Genomic DNA, 12,724 nt, shown 5'->3' on the forward strand with positions numbered 1-12,724 from the left:
GAGAAACCATGTCTTAATTGCATATATATTTTTATCCTTTCCTTTCCCTTCCTTCCTTCCTTCCTTCCTTCCTTCCTTCCTTCCTTCCTTCCTTCCTTCCTTCCCTACCTATCTCCCTTCCACTAGGGTTATTGTTGGAGATTGATGCCTCCACAATGAAACTACTACTCCTGGCAGCTTTTTTTTCCCCCTTAATTTTTACTTTGAGAGAGAGAGAGAGAGAGACCCCCAGCAGTTGACGCTCCTGAAGCTTCCCCCTTACAAGTGGGGACCAGAGGCTTCAGCCAGGTGCCGGAGCCCTTGTGGTAGGTGACATGGCACTCTAACTTCTGCTTCACTGCCTGTCCCCCCCCCCCCAATTATTACCAAGCGTCTGCATTCCAAATTAAATCTTACATCTTCACTCAAACTCTACTTTCTGGCTTAAAATTACTGGGTGTATGTTTCTGTTTAGCTGTCCAGTAATCTCTTATTATCACGGCTGTCCATTTACTTATTCTTTGTTTTAGATTGTTTGAGAAGTATTTACTTCTCAATCATTTATTTTGTCTATTATTTATAGACAAAAACAAAACAAACAAATAAAAAAAAACCCCAAAACCTTGTAGTTTGGTGGTATGAGGCAGCATACGTGATTTCAGAAGTCAGACAAGGTATCTTGTCTACTTTCGGAGGACCAAGGAGAGTATCTGAGTGCATGAGAGGTCTCACAGAAGTTGTCTAGTCAGACTGACAGCATTCAAGATGACAGAAACCTATCTACTAGGGCAAAGAAAGGAAACAATTTTGTGTCTTCTTAATGCATACTGCTTTATGTTGAACTGTGGTAAAGATATTTAGTAATTTTCTCCTGATTTCTGTTACAAAATTTATAGCCATTGGGATTTGTTGTCTTTTGCTGAGCAGTAAGGTAATTCCTGGTCGGAGGGCTAATTTATGAAATAGAAGTGTAGCTCAGAAAAAAATTGGCCTGTGATAGAAGGATTAAAAATAGACCGGGAGCCCATTTAGAAATCAAGTTGAGTGACCAATGGCCAGTGATTAATTCCACGTTGCTATATAATGAAATTTCTGGCGTGGTGTATATTTTTAACAAATATTCAGTAAATGGTAATTCTAGGGCAGTTATTATTATGTCTGCTTAATTTTCCCCTTTCTAGTCATTTTGAGACTTATTCTCTTAAACATACAGAGTCAGTCTTTTGCTAGACTGTGAAATCTGTTTATGGACATTTCTTCAGTAATGTCCTTAGTGGCCAACTAGGACACAGATATAATAAACTGAAGAGGAAGAATTTTAATATGAAGAGGTATGATTGGTTACTGAAAGGTTAAAGGGAATCCTGAGTAATAAAACCAAGTAAATAATTTGGAAATGGTCCTTCCCAAGACAGAGGTTCATTAAAAAAAAATTTTTTTTTGTGGTCCAGGAGGTGGCACAGTGGCTAAGGCGCTAGACTCTCAAGCATGAGGTCCTGAGTTCAATCCCTGGCAGCACATGTACCAGAGTGATGTCTGGTTCTTTCTCTCTCTCCCCTATCTTTCTCATAAATAAATAAATCATATCTTAAAAAAAATTATTTGTTTGTTAGAGACAGAAATGGGGAAGGGAAGAGGAGACGGAAGGGAGAGAAAGCAGAGACACCTGTAGCACAGCTTTATCACGTACAAAGTTTTTCCTGTGGAGTTGCAGACCAGGGGCTTGAATCTGTGTCTGTATACATGATCAAATACACACTCAACTGCTGCACCACTGCTCAGCCCCTAGAGACTGAGTTTTTGTTAGAGAGGCCATTTAAGTTCCCAGAATTGGGAGACACTTTGCTGAAGTATCTTCAAGCTAGCAAACTTTTTCATTGATAAAGAAAAGAAAGTGAATATGCTTTAGTAAGCCTAGTATTATATCTAGAGTTTCTTATAGTTGGGTGAAGTGTGTGTGTGATTAATCTGACCCAAATCTGTAGGGACTTTTAGCAACTGATACATAAATGTTAGGGATTGTGGGTTCTACTTAGAACATGCTTATTTTTGTTGTATTAGTATAAGCGTTTCTGGTTTGTTTTTTTTTTCCCTACAAACTAAATTAAGAAAATTGAAGTGTGGAAACTAGGTACTCTAAAGATAGCATTGTATAAGAGACACTTAGATTCTAGCACATTGCTAGAATCAATACAGATTGAATACACAGTTTATTTAAGCTGCCGTATTCGATGTAGTTCAAGGATACTACTTGATTCATTCAAGTTTTGCTTATCCATTGTTTTCCTTCTCCAGAATCAAGGCATTCCCGCTTAAGAACGCAAAGCGGTGCGTCTGGGAGCTGACATGGGTGACAAGGCCGTGGCCTTTCAGGCATGAGGCTCACTGCTCAGCAGGCGCCATAGTGATACTTTTGTTTTCTCTTTTATAAATCAACTGGTAAATAAAAAGACATTTAAAAAATAAAAACGCACCTTATAAAAAGATTTTTTTTTTGCCAGTTGCTGTTTCCCAATCCCGGAATGCTTGTAGAAGTGCAGGAGCAGAAGCCATGCTCATGATGTTGAGTTTCTGCTTGGCCAGTAGGAGGATGTAGAGAACCAAGAAATTGGCTTTTCACAGTACTTTGTAGAGCTGTTTCTTGGGGTATGTTGCCTGTAGAGATTTCACTTATGCTGCATTTCTGTTATCTGCTAGTGAGGATAGGAGCTCTGCTTGGGGCATAGACATTATACACGTGTCAGACTGAATGAGAGACTTGAATGACAGGGAAGGATATGAAACCTATGGCAAAAATGGATGGAAATCAATATTTATTGAGGGTCTTTTGCTCCTTCCTGCCTATTTACCATAAGTTCACTCATTTATTTATTAGTGGACAGAGAGAAATTGAGAAGGGAGGGGGAGATAGAGGGAAGAGACAGGCACCTTCAGCCCAGCTTGACCACTCCTGAAGTTTTCCCCTGCAGGTGGGGGTTGGGGGCTTGAACCCAGTTCCTTGTGCACTGTCATGTGTGGCTTAACCAGCTGTGTCATCACTTGGCCCCCAGTTGACTCATTTTTTTACTCTTCTTTCTCTTTCTCTCCTTCCCTGTGCTCCCCATCACCTCTGCCTCTTGGATTACCTGAATGCTTAAAATTGTTCTGAGAGTCTATAAAAGGATAGGAAAACCCACTTGAAATTTAGAATTTCTGGCATTTCTAAGCTGAATCCAAACAGTGAAGATTCAAATCTGAATCGCTTCAGAGTTCCTCGATCCAGAGAGAGATGTAATTAATTCACTTTAATATTAAGGTGCTGTTAATCTCCAGGGTTGAGATAAAAAACCTCGACTGGTGGTAGGACATGTAGTACATAGAAAATTCAGTAGTCATGGACTCTCAGTGTGCTTGATTTGCAATTGGGAATCAGAGTAATTTTGTACTGCGTGCTCATGTTCAAGCAGGTCCTGTAGGACGAGAACTGGTGAGACAGTATCTTTTGTGAAATTCTTGATAGTTTGTAGGAGAATGAAGACTGTTTGCCTGGTCGGTGGGTCTGATTTATGTAATCTTCTTTCCATCTTCACTGATTGGGTAGATCTACTCTGTTGGTTAGATGTCTCTTCTCTGTGAATGTCCGCAAGTCCTGTGATCTGAATTACTCTAGTTCCCCCGAACTAATTCCTACATTATTTATCCAGCCAACATGCATTGCCTGCCATACGGTAAGCACTGTAGTAGGTGCCAGGAAGCAGCCTGTATTGGACTTACAGTCTGGTGATGAGACATAGCCTATTTTGCATTGGGAAGAACAGTGTTTTGTAGCCTTTGTCTCAAAGAAGAGAAGTGGTAGAAGGTGAAGCTGGAGATAATCTGAGACTTGTACATGCCATGGCCCGGAGAGGTCATGGGACGTTCCTGACATTTGAAGGAAGACAAAAGAATGTGTTGTCTTACTTAAGATGGCAGATGAGAGTTAAAACAGAATTTAGGAAATAGAGGCAGGTTATGGGTTTACCAAGTGCTACATGAGTCCGTTTGACTGTATCTGTCGGTGAAGTTTGGGGATTTCTTTTCCATGTTGAGAGTGTTGGATGAGGGCATTGTCACCCAGTCAAGGTGGGATTTATGTGTGAGAGTAGATAGACCAGCGACTGCCTCTCCTTCTTACGTTTGCTTCTCTCTGCTCAGCCTCCACATCCCACCTCAGTCCTACTCTCTTCGGTCCATGTTCATGATGTTATAAAACATGCTAGAGATATACCTGGATTTTTTGTTTTAAGATTGTTTACCTTTTTTCAATACCAAGAGATAAAGCATCAAATGGCCTTAACAACATTTGAAAGGCATTGATTCCTATCAATTGATTCTGCAAAGTATTGGGTTTTCGTGTGGTTCTCTGTCAGTTAACTATACGCATAACATTTCTCCAGAAGTTAGTTAGAGCTAACCATTATTATTATGTTCACAGGCTTGTGGGTTGACAGGTTACTCTTTTTTTTTTGTAATTTTATTAACATGTGAGCTCTATAGGCAGTGCCGCTGGCTGGCTCTATAAAGAGTTTCTGTAATGAAAAAAAATGTCTTTACTCAAGTGTTGTGTATTGCTGGATTGAGTCATAGTCTAATTGCTAGTTACTGTTAGTCATCTTCGTGCAAGTAAGAAAGGTGGGCATTTGAAGAGAATTTCAGTCTTCTCATATTCAGTCCTGTAGATTTGTCAAGTTGATTGTTTTTTTGTTTTTTTTTTTCCCCAGAGCCCTGCTCAGCTCTGGTTTATGGTGGTGCACAGGACTGAACCTGTGACTGGAACCTCAGGCAGGAGAGTCGTTTGCATATAAGCATTATGCTATCTACCCCTGCCCTCAAGTTGCTTTTTTAATTTAACTATTTCATTTCACCATGGTTTTGCTTATGTGCTTGATTTTATTGTCGGACTTGGTTCTGTTAGCGCCTGCACTTGTGTGGGGATGGAAGTTCTTTGATGGCATGGCAGATGTCCAGCGCCAATCCAATCTGTGTTGTTTTCTTTTTCCTTACTCACAGAACCCAGCTTTCATTTTTAGAGTAGCTTTTTGCTTAAGTAAAACAACAACAACAACAACAACAAAAAACATTTCCCAACCTCTTTTGCAGCAAATGTGACTATGAGACTTTGTTCTGCTCCCTAAGTCTCTAAGTGGAAGTTGCTAGGTGTGACCAGTCAGTTTGGCAGACACAGTTTGTCCTCTGCCCTTCCCTTTATTCTCCTCCTTAGAACTTGGACAGGATGCTGGTGGAGGAGACACAGAATGACAGACGTTTGGTAAACAGCACACATAGGCATGTTTACTGAAAAGACTAGAAGTTAGCTGCCTGACAGAAGATGAATCCTACAGGGCAGTGTGTTGGCGCAAATGTTTAGGTGGAACTTTGTTACATGAACTCAGTATGATATTTAAGGTCATATATATATACACATCCAGTTCTAGCAAAAGATAATGTAGAGTTTCTCAAACCTGACTTTAAAATTTCATTTTATAATTTTAGTACCCATCACTTCTGAATGTATCTACATATTTAATTTGTCAAATATGTTTTCAAATGCATGTTTTATAATACACGATCGTCTGTAAGCGAGACCTTTTAAATTTAAAAAGTAATTTTAAATTTAAAGTTGCAAGATTAGTACAAAGAACATCCCAAATTTTTTTTTCCCCTAGTACCAAAACACTAGGCCTCATGCCTTTTATTTCTAAACTGCTGTAGATGGCCCTTTCTTCCGTCCCTCCTCCTCCTTCCCTCCTTCCCTCCTTCCCTCCCTCCCTTCCTTCCTTCCTTCCTTCCTTCCTTCCTTCCTTCCTTCTTTCATTCTCCCCTCCCTTCCTTTCTTCCTCCCTCCCTCCCTCCTTCCCTCCCTCTCTTCCTCCTTTCTTTCCTTCCTTCCTTCCTTCCTTCCTTCCTTCCTTCCTTCCTTCCTTCTTCCCGTCCTCCCTCCCCCCCCCCCCCCAGCCACCAGAGTTACTGTTGTGGGGCTCAGTACTGGCCCTAGACACCACAGCTGCTATATCTCTCCTGGAGCCCATTTTTTTCCTTCCATTTTTTTTTCTTTTTCATAGGACAGAGAATTTGAAAGGTGTGTAGGAGATAAAGAGAGAGAAAGAGGGACACCTGTAGACCTGCTTCACCACTTGTGAAGTGTCTCCCTTAGCATGCGGAGACCAGAGACTCAATCATGGTAACATGATGCGGGGACCAGAGACTCGATCATGGTAACATGATGCGGGGACCAGAGACTCGATCATGGTAACACGTACTGTGCGCTCACTGGTGTGCCGCTGTCCGGCCCCCTTAGAATGGATTGTCTGAGAAAAATATTCTCCTATATAGCTATATTGTTGTCAAATTCAGCAGTTCAGTATTAATATTCTGTGATTGCTAAGCAGTCCGTGTTTTCCCTAGTGTAGCAGTAATATTAATAGTTGTAATATTAGTAATCATAATAGCAGTATTATAGTACTTTGCACCATTTCAGTCCCATTTAAATGTAAGCCAGCTCTTTGCCTTTTCATTAGACAGACATTTTGAAGACAGCAGAATAACTATTTTGTAAATGTCCCTCAGCTTGGCTTTTCTGATGCTTCTGCAACATTTTATTCAGTTTAGGCATTTCGGGCAGCGGCAATACAGCCCATACTGTTTTTGGTGTAACGTGTCATCTTAGGGTAGACACATTGTTCTCTTTTCCATTACTAGTACTAATTTTATCATTGAGGTACGGGTCTCGTCACTGTGAAGTTACTTTTTATCTCTCTCTCTCTTTTTAAAATAATTTGTAGCTATTCTGTTCTTCAGACATTCACCTAGTAATGGATTGTTCTTGATGGCATTATTACTGAGGTGAGTAGCTCATTTTTCAAGAAAGATTTCAATAGAACCTACTGTGTTCTAGTGATAAGCCATTTCCCCTGCTATGCCAGCTGAACTTTATTTCTTCGTGCTAATAGTTTTAAGGAAGAGTACGGTTCTAAATTGCAAATGTTTAGTGATGAAATCTTATGCCTTTACCTCTTCTCTCCAGTATAGAATGTTAACAGATCACATAGTGTATAACAGGTCTGCAGCAAAATGGAGACAACTTAACACTTTTGTTTAGGATACTATATTAGAGGATGAGATGGCTCTTTTTAAAAATTTTTTAATCATCTTTATTGAATAGAAACAGCCAGAAATCGAGAGGGAAGTGGGAGAAAGAGAGACAGAGAGACAGACATCTGCAGCACTGCTTCAGCACTTGCAAAGCTTTTCCCCTACAGGTGGGGGCCAGGGCCTTGAACCCCAGTCCTTGCGCACTGTAATATATGCGCTCAACCAGGTCCGCCACCACCTGGCCCTGAGTGATTCTTTTTCCTTAAATGAATATCGGGATCTCTGTAATGTAGCATGTTCACTCTGACAGTGCCTAGCCTGCTAAAAAATCCTGTCTTTCAAACATCCTAGGTGCTTGGATAGTAACTGTTGGATAGACACTGTTGACTGGGGAGAGGTTATCGGAGCTGTCTGAATGTCAGTTATTGATCCCATCTGCCAGTTAGCCCAGTGGATACCCACTTTCTTCCCTTCTTTTCTTCCCATCCATTTTTTTTCTTCTTCTCAGGTTTAGCTGTTGTGCAAACCACTCCTTTTTCATCTTGGGAGACGGAAATGAGGCTGCGAAGAATGAGCTAGAGAATGTTGATTCAGTAAGACTTCTTGGAGAGTATAATGTACAGGTCCCATTTTGGAAACCTGAGCATAGAATTAAGGCACCTCAAAGCATGGTTCAGTCTAGAATTAAAAAAAAAAAAGTTTTGTTTACTAGTCTCTTTGAAGATCAATTTCTTAAGCTATGGGTTGTTTGGTGATTTCTGTTCATGTTACAGGAGTCCTTTGTTTCCCTGTCATTCTTGTTCAGATTTCAGAGTGTAATGATTGTTTTTTCCCCCCTCTTTTTTAGCACCAGCAGACATTTTTGAATCAACTGAGAGAAATTACGGGGATTAATGATGCCCAGATCTTACAACAAGCCTTGAAGGTAAAGCCTCCATCTTATGACATACATTTTGTGTCACACCTTTATCTCTTGATATCTGACTTGAGTTTTTCACGTGTACAATATGATTGTAGTAGTTCTCAAAAGTGACCTTCCAATTACATAAAACCTTTAAAAATATTTTATGGGGGGGGGTGATATGGTTTACAGTAAATATAGTTGTTGATGCGTGTATAAAATTTCTGTTTTCTGCAGAACAATTACTCCCAGCTTAAGTTTTCTGTGCTAGGATCTGAGAGTCCCCAGCCCCCACCCCCAAGTCCTTTACTTTGTTGGAAGACACCAAACCCAGTCCAAATTTTCCCTCTCTGTTCTGATTTCTCAGCCTCTGTCCATGAGTGAGATCATCCCATACTCATCCTTCTCTTTCTGGTTTAACTCACTTAACATGATTCCTTTTCTTAGTTTAATTTTATGATTGTTATATACATGAGGTAGGGACTTAGTGTTTTGTTTGTTTGTTTGTTTTATTTTTGACATAATACTCAGTAAATGTTCGCAGCTTTTAGTGAGAATCATTTTGCAGCTATTTCCTTAACTATGAATGTGTTATACCCACATGGTGGGTCAGCCACTTAGTAATCTTGCAGTGATTGTGTCAGATGAGAAAGTCCAGGGGCCGGGTGGTGGCGTACCTGGTTGAGCGCACATTACAGTGCGCAAGGACCCCAGTTCGAGCTGCCAGTCACCACCTGCAGGGGGGAAAGCTTTGCAAGTGGTGAAGCAGGACAGATGGTGAAGCTGGGCTGCAGGTGTCTCGCTGTCTCTCTCTCTCCTCGATTTCTGGCTATCTGTACTAGAATACAAAAAAAAAAAAACCAAAAACACCAAAAAATTTTATAGTAGTGGTGCTTTTTGAATTGCATTTTTACTATTTATTTATTTATTTATTTATTCTTTGCCACTTACTAAAGTTAGGACTGGGTGGTTTTGGAAATTTATTCGTCCAGTTTCTCAGGCCTCATTCTGATCTTTGACCTCCGACTTGCCCCATATTTAATAAGAACACAGACGATGCTGACATTTCTGCTTCTGCCATTGCTTTCTTATCATTTGTGTTACAGCCTGCCTTAGGGGTCATGTTAGTTCATTTATTAGTGAGTTAGTAAAGGTTTATAAGATTAGTACATCACAGGAATATAGTTCCACAGCCTTTATCAGAGCTCTGTGTGTCCTCTCCTCAAGCACACTGACAACCACTATAGTTCTTTTTTTAAAAATATTTATTTATTTATTCCCTTTTTGTTGCCCTTGTTGTTTGATTGTTGTAGTTATTGTTGTTGTTATTGATGTCATCATTGTTGGATAGGACAGAGAGAAATGGAGAGAGGAGGGGAAGACGGGGAGAGAAAGACAGACACCTGCAGACCTGCCGGTGGCTTGAACCGGGATCCATATGCCGGTCCTTGAACTTTGCGCCACGTGCGCTTAACCTGCTACGCTACCGCTGGACTCCCCCACTATAGTTCTTTTGAAGGCTTAGAGACAGTTTATGGTTGGGTTATTTTCTTTTACAAAGTCATGTGTTTCGATCTTTGTATTTCACATATGATCAAAATAATCTAGTAGTTGTATTTAATCTCTTTATTTCACTAAGCATAATCACCTCAAGTTCTATCCTTTTGTCCTGAAGAACACAGTATAATTTTTTTATCATTGCACTGTAGTATTCCATTGAATATACCTTCCATAACTTTTTTTAAAATATTTATTTACTCCCTCTTGTTGCCCTTGCTGTTGTTATTGATGTCGTCATTGTTGGATAGGACAGAGAGAAATGGAAAGAAGAGGGGAAGACAGAGAGGGAGAGAGAAAGACAGACACCTGTAGACCTGCTTTACTGCCTATGAAGTGACTCCCCTGCAGGTGGGGAGCTGGGGCTCGAACCGGGATCCTTATGCCCATCCTTGCACTTTGCGCCATGTGCGCTTAACCCGCTGCGCTACCCCCCCCCCACCCCTGATAACTGTTTATCGAGTTGTCTGCCAGTGGGTAGCAAGATTGCTGTTAGTCCTTGACTGTTAACATTTGTGCATCTAGGAACATTGGAGTGATTATTATTATTGCCATTGTTTTTTATTTCTATGAACATTAGAGTGATTACCACTATTATTATTATTATTGCTACTGTTTTTTATTTCTTTATTGGGGATTAATGTTTTACAGTCCAGAGTGAGTGTTTTTAAGTGTAAATCATAACCTAGTATTTCTCAGGGCCTGGTGGGTGACATGGCACACCTGGCTGAGCACACACATGACCCAGGTTCAAGCCCCTGGCCCGTCCCCACCTGCAGGAGGAAAGCTTCACGAGCGGTGAAGCAGGGCTGCAGGTTCTCTCTGTCTCTCTCCCTCTCTATCTCCCCTCCCCTCTCAATTTCTCTCTGCCTGTATCCAATAATAAAAATAAAAAATAAAAACGCTACCTGTTATCCCGATGTTGTTTGCTCAGGTTCTTGGGACATCCCCAAAGCTCACTGTGTTCTGGTCTTTTATTGCCAGGATTGCTCCATTATTAAGCTCAGTATTTCCTAGACTGTTTCAGTGAACTGTCCTGGAGACAAAGTTCTGCTTTATTTTAAGGAGAATATAAAAGAATAGCTGACCTTTCTCTTCTTCTTCTTTTGCCTTTTCAATTTTTTTTCTAACATATTTTCTTCTAAAGTAACTTCAGAGTAATTTTGTATAGCTATGTGTTTGATGAAAACTATCTAACAGTTACTGAAATTGGATTGTCAGCTTGCTAGTCTCAGTTCTGTCTCTCTCTTACTGCTCTCAGAGTCGAGAATATTTCTTTCTAGAAGTCTTTGACATGTACTTGTTAAGATGGATTCTTAATATGTAATTTGCATTCTTATTAAAGGGAATACATTTTTATTGAACTTGTTTGCCCAAGTTTTTTTTTCTCTTCCCCCTCTTTCTTTCATTCTTGGTTAAGAGTTAACAGCACAGCTCAGCCCTGGCTTATGATAGTGCTGGGATCTTAAAGCCTCAGGCATGAGAGTCTCTCTGCGTAACAATTATGCTTTCTCCTTTTCTAAAAGTACTGTTTGAATACCCATATTTTTCTAAATGGCAAGTTTCAGGAAGCATTTTTAACTCTAAAACTTTGTTTAAAAGCTTGTGATTAACCTTTAAAAATCAGATATGAAATTAATGTAAAGCAAGAAAATTATAGATTGATTTTTGTATCGTATTACTTTATTTATTTCCTTGCCACTAGGGTTACTGTTGGGGTATGGTGCTGGTAACCCAATTTCACCATTATTCTGGAGGTATTTCTTCCTTCCTTCCTTCCTTCCTTCCTTCCTTCCTTCCTTCCTTCCTTCCTTCCTTCCTTCCTCCCCTTCCCTTCCCTTCCCTTCCCTTCCCTTCCCTTCCCTTCCCTTCCCTTCCCTTCCCTTCCCTTCCCTTCCCTTCCCTTCCCTTCCCTTCCCTTCCCTTCCCTTCCCTTCCCTTCCCTTCCCTTCCCTTCCCTTCCCTTCCCTCTCTTGTTTGATAGGACAAAGAGAAATTGAGAGGGGTGGGAGAGAGAGAAAGACACTTGCGTCACCACTACTGAAGCTTTCCTCTTGCAGGTGGAGTGTAGGCACTCAGACCCAGGTCCTTTGCTTGGTAACGTGTGCACTAAACGGGAGTGTCACTGCCTTCCCCCCTATACTACTTGTTTTATTAGAGAAAAAGGATTACTATTTACGTGGTGTGTATCTTGTTCTATAAGATTATAGTCTGAGAATGCTTTTTGTCAAGTACTGCTATAGAGAACCTTACACAAATCATTTGACACTGTAAGAGTTATTCCCAAATATTTGTTGTTCAATTTTTGATATTTAAAGGATAGTAATGGAAACTTGGAACTAGCAGTGACGTTCCTTACTGCAAAAAATGCCAAGAGCCCTCAACAAGAAGAGACAACTTACTACCAAACAGCGCTTCCTGGCAATGACAGATACATCAGTGTGGGAAGTCAAGCAGACACAAGTAAGTTTCCTCCTTTTAGTAGTTAGATAAGAACTATGAGAAAATTTCCTTGGGCATATTTTCTTTTTATGTAAGCAAAAGTAAAGCGCAAATTGCTTTAACTTTGGTTCTTCTGTAGTATAGTTGAAAGGAACATAACTTTAATTTTTATTGGTGATTTAATAATGATTAACAAGATTGTAACAGGGATTACAATTCCACGTACAATTACAGTTCCATGTTCAGTTGTCTCCATTGGGGGCTTCCCTAGTCTTTATTCCGTTAGGAGTATCGACCCAAATTCTTTATGAGGTGCAGAAAGGTGGTGGGAATTCAGGCTTCTATAATTGCTTCTCCACTGGGCATGGGCATTGGCAGGTGAATCCATTCCCCCAGCCTGTCTCTGTCTGTCCCTAGTCGGGCAGGGCTCTGGGGAGGTGGGGCTCCAGGACACATTGGTGAGGTTGTCTGCCCGGGGAAATCAGGATGGCATCATAGTAGTGTCTGCAGCTTGATGGCTGAAAGGCAGTAAGATATAAAGCAGGTCAAATTCTTTAATAAACAGGAAGCTGAATAGGAATAGAGCAAATGAAATTTGGGGTCTTCATGTTAGAGAAACTCTATTTTAGGTATATTCTAAGGGGCCCATGACTAGTATTTTTTTTTGCGTGAGTTTGACAGCTAACATGCAGGTGGGCTAAAAGTATTGACTGGGAAGATGCAGGCAGAGTTGAG

The 12,724-nt window shown here is 40.5% G+C and overlaps 1 protein-coding gene across 4 annotated transcripts in view; it reads left to right on the plus strand.

Annotated features, from left to right (window-relative positions):
* The window catches only part of USP25 (ubiquitin specific peptidase 25), a 140,346-nt gene that overhangs the window by 13,746 nt on the left and 113,876 nt on the right, over positions 1-12,724 (plus strand). For all 4 annotated transcript variants that reach the window (XM_060172156.1, XM_060172157.1, XM_060172159.1 and 1 more), the window contains exons 2-3: positions 7,937-8,014; positions 11,866-12,010. In XM_060172156.1, the coding sequence (XP_060028139.1) occupies positions 7,937-8,014; positions 11,866-12,010 (223 nt within the window). The remainder of the gene's footprint in view (positions 1-7,936; positions 8,015-11,865; positions 12,011-12,724) is intronic.

This window comes from Erinaceus europaeus, chromosome 14 (assembly GCF_950295315.1).
Source record: "Erinaceus europaeus chromosome 14, mEriEur2.1, whole genome shotgun sequence".
NCBI lineage: Eukaryota > Metazoa > Chordata > Mammalia > Eulipotyphla > Erinaceidae > Erinaceus > Erinaceus europaeus.